Source organism: Anoplophora glabripennis, unplaced genomic scaffold (genome assembly GCF_000390285.2).
Source record: "Anoplophora glabripennis isolate ALB-LARVAE unplaced genomic scaffold, Agla_2.0 scaffold336, whole genome shotgun sequence".
NCBI classification, from domain to species: domain Eukaryota; kingdom Metazoa; phylum Arthropoda; class Insecta; order Coleoptera; family Cerambycidae; genus Anoplophora; species Anoplophora glabripennis.
In genome coordinates, this window is record NW_019417416.1 from 388,116 (window position 1) to 408,233 (window position 20,118).

The 20,118-nt window shown below is 32.6% G+C and overlaps 1 protein-coding gene across 3 annotated transcripts in view; it reads left to right on the forward strand.

Annotated features, from left to right (window-relative positions):
• The window catches only part of LOC108910263 (myosin-11), a 144,432-nt gene that overhangs the window by 98,351 nt on the left and 25,963 nt on the right, over window positions 1–20,118 (forward strand). For all 3 annotated transcript variants that reach the window (XM_018714815.2, XM_018714816.2, XM_023456262.1), the window contains exons 5-8: window positions 2,588–2,812; window positions 12,651–12,837; window positions 14,496–14,710; window positions 18,491–18,665. In XM_018714815.2, the coding sequence (XP_018570331.1) occupies window positions 2,588–2,812; window positions 12,651–12,837; window positions 14,496–14,710; window positions 18,491–18,665 (802 nt within the window). The remainder of the gene's footprint in view (window positions 1–2,587; window positions 2,813–12,650; window positions 12,838–14,495; window positions 14,711–18,490; window positions 18,666–20,118) is intronic.

Sequence of the window (20,118 nt, forward strand, 5' to 3'; positions counted from 1 at the left end):
TTTAAAAAGTTGTAGAGGATCAAATTCTGAATAACTTTTCCTTATAAAATTTTTGTTGTATCTCTAATACTTAAGAGTTACTGCGCATTATATAAAAAAAATTGCGCACGCTGCAGTGGTGGTTTTGTAAACATGTTTTTACAAAGGCAACAGTGGAAGTGGGGCAAGCGATGTTAGGCTGTCATGTGTTAGCTGACCGGCTGAATCAGTTCATGTTTAGTTTTCATTCATTTATTTAAGAAAGTGTTGCAAACATTCGAAACAATAGCTGAACCTATATTGTTTACATGCATTCAGTGAATGCGTCACCACATCGACTATATTCGGTTTTGGCAAAGCAGCACAACTTTATTAGATTTATTTAGAACTTTGCAATAGGCCCAACCGACCAAAATTTTTGAAAATTTTCTTGGTTTACTATGCTTATTACTCTAGTATGATTTGCAACACAAATTACAAACTACTCTGTGTAATTGCACAAAATAGAAACTGCCAAAGAGAAAAACGAGAAATGTTTCCATTTGCCTTTCTACCATGCTTTACTAAAGAAGCATTAGACCGGTATCCCACACCGACTGGCCCAATATTAATATTCCTTGCGCTAATGGGTGATTAAGTGCTAAAAATCAATTTTTCTTTGTGTCGTCAGTCGAAAACGAGGCTGCTTATACAAATTTTTCCAAACACGTGCTTTCTTTTTTGTGCTGCAGTTAGTGATACCTCTGATATTGAAACAAATGTAATCAAATTACTTATACGCTTGTATCTGGTAAAATATAACAAAAATCAATATACAGGGTGTTCGGAAAAGTGGGTACAAAATTTAAGGAAGTGAAAGTAGAGCCAACAGTAGTAAAAATTTCATATATACAGGGTGTCTCATAATTAGCTGCCAACCCTGAACAGGCCGATTCTATGATCAAAACTAAGTAAAAAAGTTCATATGAACATGGGTCCGGAAATGCTTTCTAATGGCACAGAGACCCATTGAAGAGGGAGGAATGGAAATCATTTTTTTGCAATATCTCTCAATCGCGTTGTGATAAATGAATGAAATTTGGTATACACAGCTAAATTTTGATGAGCAATTTTATGGACTAATCCATTTATTTCCACAAGGTCCATTGGGGTGGGTACGGGGTGGCCCTTGGTACTTTGCGTGTGTAACTTTTTCATCTTTGACTTTTTAACAAATTGGACAGCAAATTCCGTTTTCCCGAACTGTTTTACGTTGAAAAGGTACTATTGTTTCAAATCGTTATCTTTAACGGTTTCTGTGAAAATCGCTCGAAAAAACGCGAATCGATAGGTTAGGAACATTTTATCTGAAAGATTTTTCAACATCAGAGTAGGCGACTTTCTGAAAAAAGAACCGTTTTGAACGGATCTACAGAGTTCTGTATTGGGCTCATTAGTTTTTCGCATTTAATCCAATGACATCCAGCTTCTAGTAAGTAGTTTCACGGACGACATCAAGTAGATATACGCTAATCTCATCATTCATCATCAGTCTCTCTGAAACGTTCCATTAGCAACTGGTGGCTGCCTAGTTGTCATTCACTGGAATACCTTCATTCACTAAATATCTCTAAATATGTAGTCCTTCATCTTGGTAATACAGGTATATCGAAATTTATATCAATGTAATGCACAATTAGATAATTGTCTACAACGTCCACATATAACGATTTAGGTATTTCAGTTAACTCTAAACTGTCATGGTGAAATCATATGTACTTGACGTGCAAATACTAGACTATCTATATTTCGTAAAATTTTCTCTAATACACCTTTCAAAAATTACAAATTGCAAACTACACTTCAGTTGTTGAATACGTTGGTCCGGTGTGGTGATCAGACAGCGTTGCCAGATTTTTTTTTCAGGCAAAGCGGGATTTTGAAACTTTTTGAATAAAAAAGCGGGATTCTTTTGTCCAAAAACAGGGTTTGTATAATTGATGCCCAAAAAAAAAGGTTTCCGGATATCTGGGAAACAAATCGACATCTAAAAAAAAGGGACGTAATCAGGAAAGCAAATATCTATTTAATAACAGACCTGGAGAAAATAATTGATGTCTAAAGAAAAACAAAACAAGAGCGAGAAAAGCGGGACTGATCCTGTCCCTCGCGGGACATTTAATTTTGGGTTAAAAATCGGGACGTCTGGCCACGCTGTGATCAGATCTCATCTATGATTATAACTTATTGAAAATGCTCAACATTTAGCAATAATGCTTTCATTAGAACGCTTGAGCCCCTCTCACATCGAACGTATAGCAACAGTTAAGCTCGCAAATTTCCAACAGCTACGTCTTCCTGGTGATTTAATTATAACTTTCCTGACCTTAAGATATAATTTTGGAAATCTAACTGTGCTGTGCTCTCAATACAGACAACCATTACAAATTGAAACTGAAGAAAGATAACTTTAAATCCAAAACAAGGTAGTTTTTCCTAACGAACTGATTTTTTTCCATGGAACTACCAGGAAAACCTCATGTATATTTTTTCTTTTGCTTAGTGGCATAATAGATTTATCCATTATCCTAATCTGAATGGTAATACTAAGGATCTTCATTCGTTACAGATACGTTTTCCACTGCAACCAGCATGCAGGAGCCACCGGAGAAGACTACCTAACCCCCACCCAAAGAGCCCACCGGCAAGTGAAGAAACTCAAGTACCTCCTGCAGCAAGCCAAAAAGGATCTGGAACAAAAGGACAGTGATATTTTGAAATTAACCAAAGAAGTTGTGGAACTGAGGCTTTACAAGGCCGCACTGAACTCTCCTGAAGACAAGTCCAATTCAAGGTGAGTGAAATTGTTTATCACATCGTTAGCTAATTCCAATCAAAACTGTCCTTAAGCGCGTTATGTCTGTTTACAATTGTAAACCTATCTATTGTTTATAAAACAATTCAGTTAGACATGATTAACTGGCATAAAAAATGTGTGTGAATGTTAAGAGAAAACAAAAACGTGACTGAAATCCCTGATTTAATTGTTTAGCGAACTTTGTTGACTATCAACAGCTTTGTAAACCTATAAATTTCTTTAATACTTTCTTAGTCTAGCAGATCCACTTGTTTACATTCCCTACACTTAAAAATATTGTTTCAAAGAGAAATAATTAAACAAATACTTGGTACGTATCACTACCTTTAAATCAAGAATGCATTTACATAAATTAGCAGATCACAGTAAATTCTTATGCCATCAAGATTTACTTATTTACTTAATTGAGGAAATTTTATTAGTTTAAGATTAGAATATTTTCATATTAAAAAAAAACTCTAGTTTCAAGATTTTTAGAGAATCTGAGAAAAAAAAATTGATTTTTTTTTTCTTAAAATTGAAGTAGGTATATCTAATGCAATATTGTGGGAAAACTCGATAAAATTTCTTCTTTTTCATTTTGATAATGATTACCATGTTTAGGAACGATAAACGTTTTCCTTTAATTCATTCCAAAACATTGACCACTTGGAACAAAAAAACGATTTGATGCATCAACTTGTCAACTTAAAGGATTACTGTAGGTACAATGAGCTGTAAAAATTTCTCTTAACATTAGTATTTCCATAAATATTTGTAAATTAGCGGTAGATTGAAATAATGTTTTTTATTCGAAAACTATGAGAGGTTTTTGTAGAGAATCTACTCAAGTTTTCAAAACTGCCCTTATGCTATAATTTCTTGCAGAGATATCGATGATTAAAGACAAAATGTTATTTTTCATTCAACCGTCAATATCTCGGCAACCGATAGTCGCTCGGAAACCTTTCAAAACTCAAATTGAAGCTCAATAAATAAGCTAACTAACCTCTGTATTAATTGAATTCGCAAAAATATTTTCTCAGTTCATGGACAGTTCTAAAAAAAAAAAATTGGGATGTTTTTTCTTTTGATTGCTCGATAACCGTAGCTCAAAAAGGTTTTGTCTAAAGATCTTGAAACTAGAGACCTAAAGCTTCAAAATGCTTTTTGTTTATCTGATACGACCATTTTTAAATACAGCATTTCGAAAATCACGAAAATATTCATGAAAATTTTTTGCTCCTTGAATTTTTTCCAGTAGTGCACATACGTGTCCAAGACAGTTTATGTCGCAGAAATAATGGGCCTCTCGGATTTGAGTAGGACATGCGATAGAAAAAAATGTAAAAAATTTACATGTTTTTTTTTGGGATTCACCCTGCAAAATTATTATTATTCAGAAAACTGAAATATTTCGTTATAACGTTCTTGCTTCTCACTAATTTTAGATAATTTTTAGCTAAAAGCTATGTTATTTGAGACTGCTTCTACTAATATACAGGGTGTTAATGACAAGTTTTGCCAAACTTTAATGGCGTATTCTCCAGATGAAAATAATCAAGTTTTGCCCCATAAAAATTTTTGATAGGATGTTTCGCTACGGAGATACTAGTTTCAAATATTTATATTATTTTTCCTGTAACTTCAGAACACTACAGAAATTTTATCACTCAATCTTTTTTGCCAGTGAAGTTACAGGAAAAATAATATAAAAATTTGAAACTTTTAACACCCTTTATCTCCGTATATAGGGAAGCATCGTACCAAAAATTTCCATAGGGCAAAACTTGATTTCATCGGTAGAATATGCCATTAAAATTTGGCTAAACTTATCACTTACACCCTGTATAATGTACAGGCTGATCCATTTTCGGTGGGATTTCAGGGTATTTCAGAAACTACTAAAGATATGATAAATCTGATACCACGTTCTCGAGCTCGATTTTCATGGCAAACTCAATTGTCAAATCAGAAATTTGATATGTTCATTTGTTTCTGAGTTACAGGGCATTTCTCGTTATTGTGACACTTTTGAATATGTCTGTATCTCAGCTGTTAAATAAGGTAGAGTTAAAGAGAAAACTGCTCAAGACTAATTCTTTGACGTAGAATTGAAAGCCGGTATTAGATTTTTAGTAGGTCTTAAGATTCTAGAGTTATGACCCAAAGTTATATTTTTTTAAATGGAAATCGTAGCTGGTTATGACCTAAAAAATGTAGATTTTTTTTGCTTTTCAGCAATATATCACATGCTGTAGTTATTTTTACAAACACAGAACATACGGGGTGTTTCATATATAAATTCGAATCTTTTTTACATTTTAATATGGCTGGCTGTGAAAATACATAAAAAACTATAATTCTTACTTTTAAAAAACTCATATCTGTTGTAAAAATATAAAGTTTATTTAAAATATGTATTACAGATAAGAAAACACAGAGTTTTCATATTTTTATTCCACTTCAACTCAAGTTACAATATTAAACATAAATTAAACAATAGTAAATACCTACATCATCATCTAAATGTTCAAATTGCCGTCGCTCAACTGTCACATATTTCGCGCATCTTCTGGCAACGCTTCGGAGAGCATTCATTAAATGTATATTAGAAATATTATTAAAAGAATTTTCAACATTTCGTCGAAGTTCCTCGATAGGGTAAAAAGGAATTTTAAATATAATGTATTTTACAAAACCCCATCTGATCGGTCCGTTTGTTCCTATCCACCTATCTCCTAAAATTTCGTTAGTATTATATTATCATACGAGTATATGTTGTGCATTTAAAATAAACGTCATATTTTTACAACAGATATGAGTTTTGTAAAACTAGGAATTATAGTTTTATATGTATTTTCATAGCCAGACATATTAAAAAGGAAAGACATATATAATTTATATATAAGACACCCCGTATCTCCTGTGTTTGTAAAAATAACTATAGTACCTATGTGATATATTGCTAAAAAGCAAAAAAAATCTCAATTTTTTTAGGCCATGGTCAGCTACGATTTCCACATAAAAAAATATAACTGGGTCATAACTCCGAAATCTTAAAAATCTACAAAAAATCTAATACTGGCATTTAATTCTACCCCAAAGAATTAGTCTTAAGCAGATTTCAATTTAACTCTAACTTATTTAACAGCTGAGATACAGACATGATCAAAAATGTGACAATAACAAGAAACGCCCTGTAACTGACAGTCGAGTTTGCCATGAAAGTCGAGCTCGAGAACGTCGCGTCGTGTCAGATTTATCATATCTTCAGTAGTTTCTGAAATACCCTGAATTCTCATCGAAAATGGACCAGCGTGTACAGTGTTACCTACCGAAAATGATTACCCTGGGAACTTTCTTATTTTACTTAACGAAAAAACATTTCTTATAAAACTTGTAGGTCTTCAAAATTAATTGAAGAGAAAACTTATTTACTTTTGAAATAAGTATTTAGTTAGCGAGTATTTTTTGAAAACGTTTCCTATAAAGGTACTTATTCTGCTATGACAATAAATTTCAGTTTTTCCCGAATATCTCAAAATTTATAAGATGCAATAAGCTATAATTTTTTATCTCACAATAACCAAGATTTAACGCCAAATATGAAATTTGAGATACTTACATTACATGCAAAGTCAGTAAATCGACCCTTTCTTGTAAATCAAGCATTAAACCAAAACAAACACGTTCAAAAGTAGACCAAATTTGACGCAATAGGCCTTCGTACCCGTGGGAAATTGTGTAGACTTTCATGTATAATGTCGATTTCTCGCTACTTGTGGCATAATAGACAGGAAAATGTTCTTTATTGACATTAATGCTATCGAATGATTTTATGCACAATTGTATTAGTTACCATCGGTTAGACACAGTTTCAATTGTTATAGTCTTCAATTTTTGCTCAATACCCACTTGACTGGTTTGTAAACAATTGTTTTGTACTTTTAGTGCTGTGGTGTGGATTACCTTGTAAAATCCAATAAGAGTTCAAGTTTAGTAATCTTATTTAACTGTTTATCTCATATTATGTTACCACAGTTGCTTTTACTTCTTACTGCAATCTTATTTGAAACACCTAAGGTAAAGAAAATAGGTACATGTACATATAAAGAAAATAAAAACTTGACTCTGTAACTATGTGCAAAAAAAGGTGTCTACGAAACTGATTTTTATTTTATAAGGAATACATTTTGATATACATTGTTATTTCTGGTATCTGTTTTAGACTGAATTTCTTCCTTTCTGAAATATAGAAAGCAATATGTTACTATTACATCCACAAATAACCTGACCAATAGTTTTAAATCTATGACAAATGTTATTGACATGGATATCCCATAGGAATCAGTTTTGGGCTCTGTACTTTTTATTCTATAAAGGGTGTCTCATAATTAGCTGCCAACCCTGAACAGGCCGATTCTATGATCAAAACTAAGTAAAAAAGTTCATATGAACGTGGGTCCGGAAATGCTTCCTAAGGGCACAGGGACCCATTGAAGAGGGAGGAATGGAAATCATTTTTTTGCAATATCTCTCAATCGCGTTGTGATAAATGAATGAAATTTGGTATACACAGCTAAATTTTGATGAGCAATTTTATGGACTAATCCATTTATTTCCACAAGGTCCATTGGGGTGGGTACAGGGGGGCCCTTGGTACTTTGCGTGTGTAACTTTTTCATCTTTGACTTTTTAACAAATTGGACAGCAAATTCCGTTTTCCCGAAGTGTTTTACGTTAAAAAGGTACTGTTGTTTCAAATCGTTATCTTTAACGGTTTCTGATTTTCTCAGATTTCCCAAATTTCATTCATTTATCACAACGCGATTGAGAGATATTGCAAAAAAATGATGTCCATTCCTCCCTCTTCAATGGGTCCCTGTGCCCTTAGGAAGCATTTCCGGACCCATGTTCATATGAACTTTTTTACTTAGTTTTGACCATAGAATCGGCTTGTTCAGGGTTGGCAGCTAATTATGAGACACCCTGTATATAAATTCATTGGAGTGTTCGATAGAGGATAATTTCTGCACAATGTATGCTGACGATTTGTCACTGATTATTTCACATAGGTCGACAGATACATTGACAATTAATTTAGAAAATATGCTATACTCAGTATCTTAGTGGTTTAGTTACAATAACTTATATTCTAATACAGATAAAACGAAACTAATTAGATTCCATAATAGACGAAATAAATGTGATTCTGTCTCTGCAAACAAAAATAACTGCACTATTACTAATGGTGAAACAGACTGTGTCAAATGTGACGAAATTTGGGTTAATAACTTAGGTAACTAATTATAGGTAAAAATTCGCAAAACTATTAACCAGGGATAGGAAAAAATCGTTACTAAGAATTCGACGCCACTGAATATTTTGTGGAAAATGATGTCTATTTTATTCGAAAAACGAGGTATTTTTGAGTAAATCTTTCTTTCAATATAAAATAAGCCAGTAAAGAAACACCTTAATAAAAGATATACAGGGTGATCCATTAACAGTAGTGAACAGCAGTACATAGGAAATTAGACGTGCTACGACAATTTTTTGTAACACTATAGCAGTTGCGCTCTCTAGCAGTGAAGTTACAAACTTGAAAATATTTTAAATCAATTTCTTTTGGCCGTATTTGTAAATAGATTTTTTACCCCATAATCGTAGCTCGTCTAGTTTCTACAGCTGCTATGTACCGTTAATGGATCACCCTGTATCCCTGTACATATAGAATAGAAATGTGTATAAAATGAAGCCACTGAATAATGGAGTGTATTCTTTGTATATTTTATAAACCGGAATCTTATACATAATTTGACAACGCCACAATCAGTTATTTTAATTTATTTATCCATAAAAATATAAAAGGACATTTAAATTCCCTAATGATTTGCATCTACTTCTGTTAAAACATATTTTATATCGAACTTTGTATCGACTAATAACAGAACTGTTGCACTTTTCTACACTAATGGATCACCCTGTATCGTCTACCTGAAATATTATATTTACTAAAATAGTTTTTTAAATATTACTGGAATTTCTTGAAAGCACTTCCTGGTAGTAAAGCTTTAATTTATTAGTCATAAATTAGCATAATTATTTTGCAGTCGCAAACGCAGTAAATCATGTTTAATATAAAATCGATTCAATTATCGAGTTAATACAAATAGTGGAAACATGAAAAATTTATTTCAGATTTTCGAAAAAATATTGTGAATGAAATAATGTTTTTTTTCTGTAACGGGAAAAAAGTTTGACATTTTATCTCTGTTGACAGGTAACAAAAAGTCACTTTTTATGAAATTGCTGTTTTCCCCGGGAAAAAAATGAGAACTTTTTTCCCGGAAATATACAATATACATAAGTAAAGGTAGATATTTAATTTTAGAATATTTTATTATATAGAAGTTACATTTCCTTTACACCAAAAGTACAATTATTAAATGTACATTGCATAAATGACATATTTCTTAAACTACTCGGTATAACAGTCGAACTTTCTTGTGTATTTTTTTCTGTCATGGACACAACAGCCGTTGATGTACCTGGTCGCAAATCGGATGTTATTTCAGCACTGCCACACGTTCTAAACACTGTATTAGCTATTTATGTCCTGTGTGCTACCGATTCATCAATATATCCTTCAACGACCGTTGATGACTTCCAACCGCCATGTTTCTTTAGTGTCATCAAGTCTCCCCCAGATTCAACTAAAAATGTAGCAGACGATCTCCGAAATGAATAACCTGTATAAGAGTTAGCATTGTCAAGTTGAAGAAAATTAGCTACTGTTTCAGGTACCTTATAAAACTATTTTTACCCACAACCTGACTGATACATTTCCCATTGCGATATGCATAAAACAGGCGACGATCTTTTGCTGCTGCTGGACGAAGGGCTATGTACATTCGGTAAAATTTAACATATTCTTCAGTAACTACAAATCTCCTGTTTACATCATTCTTTGTTTGCTTAAGTTTCACAATTAATAGCGTTCCCGAGTGTTCAATATCATCTAATCTTACCTGGCTGATTTCACAAATTCGACAAGCTTCTGCAATCCCAAATACAACAACAACCTTGGCCATTAAATAAACTTCATCAGGAGCGTTATTTAAAAAATCATTAATTTGTATAATCGTAAAAATCGCAAATTTCTTGGGCGTATAACCTTTCCCATTTTGTTTCAGAAATGTAATTAGTTTGAAATATTTTGAAATGTCTATATTATTATTGGATTTTAACATACTTTTAATCATTGTAATAATAATAATTGTAATAATAATTCGACCACACTGTTGATGGCTTTTGTTGTTGTGCCAGTTCCACAAAAAAAAGCCAATAACACCGTCTCCGAAAAAGAACTGCATATCTTTTTCATCTTCCATTCCATAAATCTTGAATACGCGGTTTCGTAAATTTTCCGCTATTTAGCTGGCAATAATTTTTTCGAAACGCTACTTTCGCTACTTCTACTAACTCCGGTGGAGTCAGAGAAAACTCGGAATCAGACATTTTTTAACTTTATATTATTCAAAATAACTACTAAACAACCACTAAGTTTGCAATTTTTAAATCAAATCACAGAATTAAATTGACAGATATTTGATTACTTTAAAGGTTTCCTTAGCAACGCAGATGTAATTGTCGCTATAAGTATAACAGCCTACCAATTTAAAACTTTAGTGACTAATATTTTGTAATAATGTTTTTTCAATATTAAACCGTTGTATTTCCCGTCACAGAAAAAAATAGTGTATTATACACGGGAAAAAAGTAGATTTTACCTCTCTATTTTTTTCTCCCTCCGCTTCGCGTCGGGACACAACACAACCTCGAGCTAAGCTCTAGTACTTTTTTCCCTTGTATAATAAATATCCATATGTACCTAGAAAGAAAAATAATATGACGTCACTTATTTTGCAACTGTCGAATACCTATGTATAATAATTAGTTATTTACACTATAAAGGAAGTAAGTATTATTTACTAGTCGAGGACGATTTGCACCCGAGCGGAGCGAGGGCTGGAAATAGAGTCCGAGACTGGTAAATAATTATACTTAACTGCTGAGTGGTGTACCTATAACATTTTATCTGCTCCGACAATCCTTTATGGTTCATGAAATAAAGATCAGGTTTTATTTTTTGACATTTCTTAATCAATTAATTTTGACATTATTCGAAATCTTGCAAACTCGCCTTGGTTGTTTGGAATTTGTCGTTTCTAAGGTGTTTATAAACAAAGCTACATACTGGTGTTTCTGAAATGTTACTGCTAGCATATTTTATGGAGAAGTCAAGAACTTAACGTCACCGTCGAATTTCTGGAGTGAATACTCAATGATTAAGTCAACTATTTTCATAGAGGACAACGTGGATAACTGGATATATCAAAATACCTCAAGCTGAGAGCATTTTTGAAACGTAAGAATGGCGGCTATACACGTAAAAAGTCAAATGTTTTTACAAGAAAACGATTTTCTCGTTCAGGCACCCGATAACACATGTTTGCTAATAAAAGTAGTGACGGTCTTAGGCATTGCAGGAGCATGATGTTCTGATGAGTTATGCAAATTTACTTTGGACAACGTGAATTTCAAAAATTTCGATGACATTATTGTAATTACAATTCCAGATTCTAAAAATGATATGTCACGTACGTTTACAATTACTTCTCGTCTGGGTTCTGTTTCTCACCTAGAAATTCTCAAGAAATATATCAAGATTAGATTGGAAATTAGAATTGAAATTTCACGCTTTTTTATGCGCTATCAAGAAGGTAAATGTTACAACAAGTCGGCAAGAATACCCTTTCTATGATTCCTAATAAGATTGCACATTTTTTTAAACTAAAACATCCTGAAACATATACAGGCCATTCATTCCGAGGAACATCGGCAACGTCACTGGCTAATAGAGTAGTTGATGTATTAGCAATCAAGAAACATGGTGGGCGGAAGTCAACCACAATTGCAGAAAGTTATGATGCTGACAATTTAAGTAACAAAAATAAAATAGCCAACAGGATTCTTTACAAAGACACTTCAACTCCAGGTTCTAGTAGTACGTCGGATCATGCTTTTTGATGAATAATTCAGATAATATTGAGCCTCCGTTGACTAAAATGGAGCGGTCAAGACATTTTGAAAAAAATGGACAATTAGTAAACGCGAGGGGAATAATTACCCAGATTTTATAAATGTTACTAAATGTAATAACTGTACAATTACTATAAATATTCATTCATAATAATTAATAAAATGTAATGTTCATCGAATATTTCTTTTTATTTGTTCATAAAATATGCATTTATAACTCGAAATCGCTTTTTTCCATGGCGATGTAAGTTACCTCACTTACCTCCCATTGTCCATAGCAGCTTCCTCTTCTACCAAAAAGCAAATAAATAATATTTATTTTATAAACGGAGATATTTACCAATAATATAGAAAATTAATGAAAAAAAATTAACTTCTTATAAAATGTATCGTTTATCATTTACGAGTATATTGTTTTAAAATTCTTAAGGTTATCATAACTTGCTAAGTAAAATGTTTGTTTGCTTTTACTTTTTACCCTTCCAGAATTTCGTTTGATAATACCTACAAAGACATTTTTTTCCAATTTTTTATCACTAAAACTTAAAGTTGCTACTTAACAATAAATTTTAAAAGAATTTAAAATAAATAGTCTCAAATCTTAAAGTTATAAATTAGTTCTCAATAAATTTGAAATTCAAAGCGACAAATACTTAGCTGCCTTTTATATTCTACCTATGTTAGGTTAATATAAGAAAATATGTACAAAAAAATTGTACTGTTTCAGTGATGCTGTTACTGTCAGAGAAAATACCAGTGAAGATACCACTCCAGTTGCTGATGTCGCGGACTCTGCAAGTCGTAACAACATTAACGAATTGAACAGTTCTTGTGCAGATTCCGGCCACTTCGAAGACTGCACCAACTCCTCCGTACATTCCAAAGACTCCGTATTGTTCGATGATCACAGATCGGTAAGTTAAAAAAAACTTCCTTAACGAATCAACATCTACGTAGTAGACACATTTAATAATATATTTCCAAAAGTTTTGTTTAGAAGTTACAAACAAATTAAAAAAATATAATTTCATATTTTAATCAAAGTAGCCTAAATAATAAAATTATTTTCAAATAAAAAAATACAACATAATTATTGCAAATATAGCAAAAACAACAAAGAAAAGTGAAAATAATTACAATATTTTTGCGATTTTTTTTTAAAGTACTTATATTATAGGTAGCATCTTCATACTTGGCCAAAAAAATATTTTTGATATAATAAAACATTACACCAATTTTCGTTAAAATCGGTCCGATAGTTTTCCGAGAGTAATAATTTTGCAATCCAGATTTTTGAAAAAATATTGAAATTTTTGCAAATTTAACCGAGCCTAAATTGAGACTTCTAGATACTTGAAAACTTTATCGCATAAAAAAGGGCACTCAAATTTTAAAATGCGTTCAGAAAAATTGAAATCCGTTAAGAAGAGCCGTGGTAATTGTTTAAATATATACGTAATTTTTGCGCTTATAAACAAATAGAATAACTATAAATTCATAATAATTACTATTTTTTTTAATTATGCTTTTAAAGTACTCGAAAAGACGCTTCTTTAAAAAAAACGTGGTGATTCATTAATTGGTTCCAGAGTTATAGTCGATCAAAGTTGACCGGCATTTTTGGCGTAACTACGAGGTCTGGAGGGCTGTTTTTTAAACAAATACCTTTGTCATTCCGAGTACTTTTCGAGAGAGAATTTGCAAAAGCACGGCTACTCCGGCCGACTCGAAATTGAAATTGCGCGTTCAAAATAGCGGCGCGCTTAAAAATTTTGATTATCTTGGTTTCTAGTGGTCTGATTTTGATGTTTTTTTTTTAAATCGATGTCTCACGAGCTGAAAAGTCCAAATATCGCATTGTCTAACTTCTAATACTCAATTTTTTCTAAAACTGTTTTATCATTAGACATCGGAAACTTTGTGGCGATAATCAAATAAATAAAACGTAGTAATATATCTTCGCGTTGGAGTAGCAGAAATAGGCTAAATATGTGGTCTAGCCGCGACTGCCATAAAAACACGTGCCATACACTCGATCAAGCAAAGCACTCACACACTAACAAACGACAATGAAATAATGTACGGCCAACGTCCCTCAGCAAAAAACCTGGATTGTTCACCGGCATGTCAAGCCGACAGGACAGGCATTAGGTGCCGCTAGATACGTAAAAACACGTGCCATACACTCGATCAAGCAAAGCACTCACACACTCACAAACGACAATGAAATAATGTACGGCCAACGTCCCTCAGCAAAAAACCTGGATTTATCACCGGCATGTCAAGCCGACAGAGCAGGCATTAGGTGCCGCTAGATACGTATCGAATAAATAGATCGATGCGAAGCTTCAGATCAGAAGCATATATGTACATGCTATTCTACAATCCTATAATGTAAAGAGTGCAGTTATAGGAAGGCAACGTTTGTGTCACTTTTTGATAGAATAAAATTACATAAAAGAGAACCTGGCCTACAGCCAACCATGTACCAAATTGCCGCCCTAACATTTCCGATCCCTATTTACCGTTTCCATTTAATTCACAAATAATTATTTTGATCCTTTCTTTACAGCCCTACAAGTCAAAAGCTGTTGAGACCGCAGATAAAGGAACAACAGCAAATCTAAGCATCGATCATGATTCTGAACACACGAAGATAATTATGGAATATGAAAGACGTCTTCAAGAGTTGGTCAGAACCCATGAAGATGAGTCCTACCAATTAAAACAGAAACATAATGATAAAATCGAGGAACTGTTGCAACGAATTACAGAGATTAATACAAGGTATGTGGTAAGTTGTTATTTCTATTCAATCCTGATCTGTATTTGTATGTCAATATATTCGTATAATGATTATTATTAGGTAGGTAGGTATTATTTTATGGGGGTCATGCAGAATCTAATACCCGTTTTGCTTTTAAATGAAAACTATTTAACAAAGTGAAAATATATATTTAATATTTACTCATTATGAACATTCAGTAACTCGCACACAATTTTTATACATTGTCGATATCTAAAACTAAACATTTTTCATAATAAGGGAGCAGCTCTGACGTCTATAGTCAATTTTATTTGGTGATCCCTTTCAAATCACTCCATCCAAGCCATGATGCCATGATTTTAAAAAGTGAAAATCACTTGGTGGTATATTTGAACAATTTGCCACCAAAAACGTTAAAGCAGAAAGTCCCGAGTTTCCAACAACACGTGGATGGGAATTCTCGTGTCCAGTACTCTTGATCAACAGTCATCAATGTTGGAGCTGAAGTTATTCAATTACGATTTTACCCTATTGCCACTTAAACAAAAAGAGAATGAATTTTCTCTTTGAAATGGTTCATTTGGATGAGGAAAACGTAATATTAATTGCTACTGTAAAAATCTAAAATTGGATCAGTTTCATACAATGTGTTGCAAGCTTCTGTGTTGTTTCACGTATTCTGTTTAAACTTCTCGGCATTTCGAAAGACAAAGAAGCCCTGAAGTTGGAGATGAAGACATCTGGTCAGTATTTGTATTTGCTGTGAGCACTGTTCCATGGCGACCCAATTCACGGTTTGAAATCACTGACCTGTGAAGTTCCAGGCCTTTTATGGACAAGGCATTTCGAACTAGCTACCACGTTGTTCGTCCTCACTTCGTGGAGTCTGGAATCTGGACTTGTGGGGAGGGCAGCTATTTAAGCTACAGCACTTAGGCCCCATTGGGCCCCTTGTATTTCCTCCTGTTATGAGATCAATCCATCTGCACCGTGAACCAACCTGTTAAAGGGAAAAAGGTGATGAAGTTGCTCAGGGGCAACTCTCAAATATAAGCCACAGAAGGCCAACGTTCTCCCAATACGGATTCCCTTGTTGACGAGCCGGCAGTCCATTCACATAACACAAGTAGTACTATCTCGACTTCCTGTTCACAACCCCTGCAAAGAGGTGTTTCAAACTTCCGCATGCCGCAGTTTGGATGCCTGTCATCAAGCGAAGATTCGACCTAGACATGGTCAGGTATTATTTGACTGTATCCTTGCTAGGATATTCTAGGAACTCCTTAACAAATTCTCGAAATTGACAACTATTTTTTCATCTCGCCATTTCAAAGCTCTTTGTGAGTGTTTTCCTTAATAATTTCAGCAAGTGCTGACAGCAGAAGCACATTGGAGGGACCGGATTAAAAAATATTGAGACCCTATGAACTTATCATCTTCTTCAGTAATGCTTGTCTACTGTCTGTGTAGATTCTGATGGTTTTACCCGTGTCTGCCTACGGGCAGTTTCTTTGACATATGTTAATAATGTGTTTTGAGTTTTATTCCCAGGAATAAAGTAGGGGATCCGCGTTGCATCTTCTGTGAAGATTCGATCGAAATTCGTCACTTTCACGTCACATCATAAAGAACTAGTATGCAGTTCTATATGTTAGTGATTTGACATTTGCGGTATATCAAGAGTAAAAGATGATCGTGTTTGATGGCTTGATCCACTCGTTACTGTAAGTCATAAGATAGACGAACGTCTTCATCGTGAAAATCTTTTCCGTGTTTAAACGAACGTATAACAGTTTTTTCTTATGAAAAACTTACTCACAACACACACTATAATGGAATGACGGTAATGTACTAGAATCTGAGTGACCCTCATAGAACTTATAGACTTGTGCGAACTTAATGTAATAAATTTAGTTTTTTTAATTATTTTAAAAGAGCTTATCACCTAGATGCAACAACAACTGTAATATATTTTTTTCTTAATGTGAATGTAGCCTCACGCTTTAACAGTAACCTAACATTATCTGGAGAAACTCTTCTATAAAAAACGATGAGATGAAATGCGAAATACCTATGATAAAAGACATTAATTTTATAGAAATTACATCAGCATTTCTGTCTTTGTACATATTTTCATCTATACATAACTACTTATTAAGACATTAACTACGAATTTAGAAGTAAGTGATAGTGATAGGTAGATGCATGATGTTGTGTATATATCTAGAAGGTACATATTTTGTTTATGTAGTTTAGGTATGTTTTTTATATATTTTTATATATTTTTTTTTACTTAAATAACTAATATTTTTTACTAATTTGTCTGTATACTTAATTCACTGCCATTATTTATAATCAGCTAATGCAATTTGGACAGTTGGTTTTGTTTAAGGATTCATTTAGCCGTTCAAGCAACTAAATAACCACCCATAGAAAGCTAGACTAACCTTATCGAATTACTTCAGTTCTTTTATAAATTATCAATAAAATTTTACTATTAGGTATACAAATTACTTCCGTTTAAAAATTTTTGCGGAATAGATGTTCAAATTATGTGCATAGTTCAAACTCAAGAGTGTCCAGATAGCATTCGCCTTTAATGTATTTTTTATGCTACTTATTAATAGAAATCTTGCTTTTTATTTTTTGTTATATATTGATCCATAATAAAAGTGATCTATAAAACAATGTTCACATATGATCTGTCTAATTCAAAACAGATTGTAACAAACTAATATTGTTAATAAGGCTCGGTGTATGCTGTCTACTATTATTTTCCCGAAATAAATGCTGAATTTATTCATGGATATGTTATTCCATTGATCTAACCTTTTTCTACACCATCCTAGAGTTACTGAAAGGAGATGAATTTTGTTGGAAACAAAAAGCTTCAGTGCATTTTAGACGTGTACTATTTAATTAGGTAACATCAAAAATATATCAAGAATATCTCGTCAAACTTCAAGAAATCCTTCTCTTAGACAAAAAAAGCAGAAGCAGCTTTTTTGCTTAAATTAATTAATAAATTAACTCATAGAAGTTATCCACATTCAATATTTGAAGAAAATCCGAACAAATTGTTTGATGGAAGTTAAATACTAAAAAAATATATATCTAAAGATTTTTATGAATTCAAATGATGCTTCAAAATGTCATAAAGAGCTATCATGGACCAAAACGAATTATATTTTCCGAAACTGACTTTATAGCTGAAGAAAAAAATAGAAAAAAATTTGCATTGCTTTAACATAATATATTTATTTTTTATAACAGTCCGTAAATTTTTCCTTCCATTTATGATCTATTTTATTATTTAACAAAAATCAATAAAAGTAAGTAAAATTCTGAAATATTCACAGTTTGACATTACACCTCTTATACTCATATTATATTCACAAAATATAAATATTTAGTAAAACTGTGAAAATTATTATTATAAAATTATGTCTTGGAAATATTAGTATTGTAAGATAAATAATATATAGTTCTAAAATAAATACATTCTTATCCACACAACTGGGTAGTTGAATAATATTGAACAGTAAAGGTAACTATACAAAAATAATTTAGTTTGTAGTGCCCCTCCTCTATGAGAAGGTTTCTAGGGGCAATACAGTATATTTCTATAAAAATAATATTTCAATACTGAAATCAAACGATGTTGTACAGTTATTGGCAATCATCGTGAGATCTTTTCTTTTCACTTCTAATAATACTAATATTATAATTATAATTATAATCATTTTAAGAATATTAAAGTATTTAGACTAATATCTAAACGTTTTTTATTATTTTTTTAGATACTGGCAGTTGGTGCCTGAACTAGAAACGGCGAAAGAGAGAATAAAGGAGCTGGAGCAACAATTGGAAGAGGCAAGTAAAAAATTGGAGGAACAGGAGGAAAAGGCCAAAGAAACGTATGCCAAAATGTATACTCAGGGTCAAGAGGCAGCCAAAGTGGAAAGAGAAAACATGGTAAGTTATCTTGCGTTGACAAACTTTTTAAATGTACTTTAACACTATAATTTATACTATACTTTATACAGGATGTTTTTGAATGGAGTAGCATAAATGATACCAGTGAATCTACATTTCAAAACAACACGATCTGCAAAAAATCGCCTTAGTAAAATGTTCACCCCTGTAGAGATATGGGCCATCAAAGTTTCCAAAAAAATTATGAAAATTGGCTGTAATTTGAAAACCGAACGAGGTACAAATAACAAATTTTTTACAGGTTGTTTACTAATACAGATGCGAGTTTTCAACTATTTTTCGAAAATTTTAACCCCTCGAAAGGGGTTGAAATAACCACCCCTCAAGCCATTTTTTGCCATAACTTTTATATTTCGTAAAAACTCGATATCCAAAAATACGCATTAGATAAACTGGTTCTTTTAGAAACTTTTACCTCTCTAGCAATTTTCCTTTAAAACTTTTCGTTTATTAATAAAAAAATAAAATGTATTACCATTCACCTCACACCGTATATGATTGCAATCAATCAAAGAAAAACTAAGTGTGCTGCTGTCATGCCAGTTGTCACAATTAACTCTTCTGTAAGTTGTCACTGTTATCAGCTAAATACTTTTTGGGTGTAAATTAACAAGAATTATGCCAAATTTTACTAATGATGAATATGTGGACATGCTACAAGTGTTTTTTTCTACGATCGTGCAAAATTTACTACTTATTGCACTACCTACTGTGCCAAAAGTTTAACTTTTTTTACAGAAGTACAAAAAAATATTGATTACAAGTTTAATCCAAGCATATCCATAAGTACCTAACGTCTGACATTGACAATTTGCGCATTTAATTTCCAGTTGTCAGTTAAAATTTTAATATTATGTAAAATACTGTTAAATAAAATTTGATATAAAAAGAATCGTAGAAAAAATGTTGCGTGCAATATGTGCAAAAAGCATATTTGTTGCACTTAACATGATTGCAGCTCTCAACTTCGTCTCGAGCTGCAAACTTCATGCATCGTACAACAAATACACACTTTTTACAGTAGTTGCACAAATAACTGTTTGAATGTCGCAGAAACTTTTATTAAATAGAAGTACAATGAAAACGAAACTAAGAAATAATTTATTATCAAAAAGAGAAAAAACAAAAAACTTAGTTAAAGGACATTTTCAAAATAATTGCCATTTCTTTCTAAACACAACCTAACACGTTTATCAAAGTTGTTACAGACTCGAGCAAAAATTATGGGATTGTTGCGAATCTCATCAGCCGTCGCAAATATTCTTTCCTGTAGCTCTTCAGCTCTGTCAACTGGGATCGCATAAACAATACTTTTTATATGTCCCCAAAAGAAAAAATCCATGGGCGTTAGATCGGAAGAACGTGCAGGCCAAGAGATAGGTGCCTCATTGCCGCGACCTATCCAACGATTCGGGTAATTTAAATTAAGCCA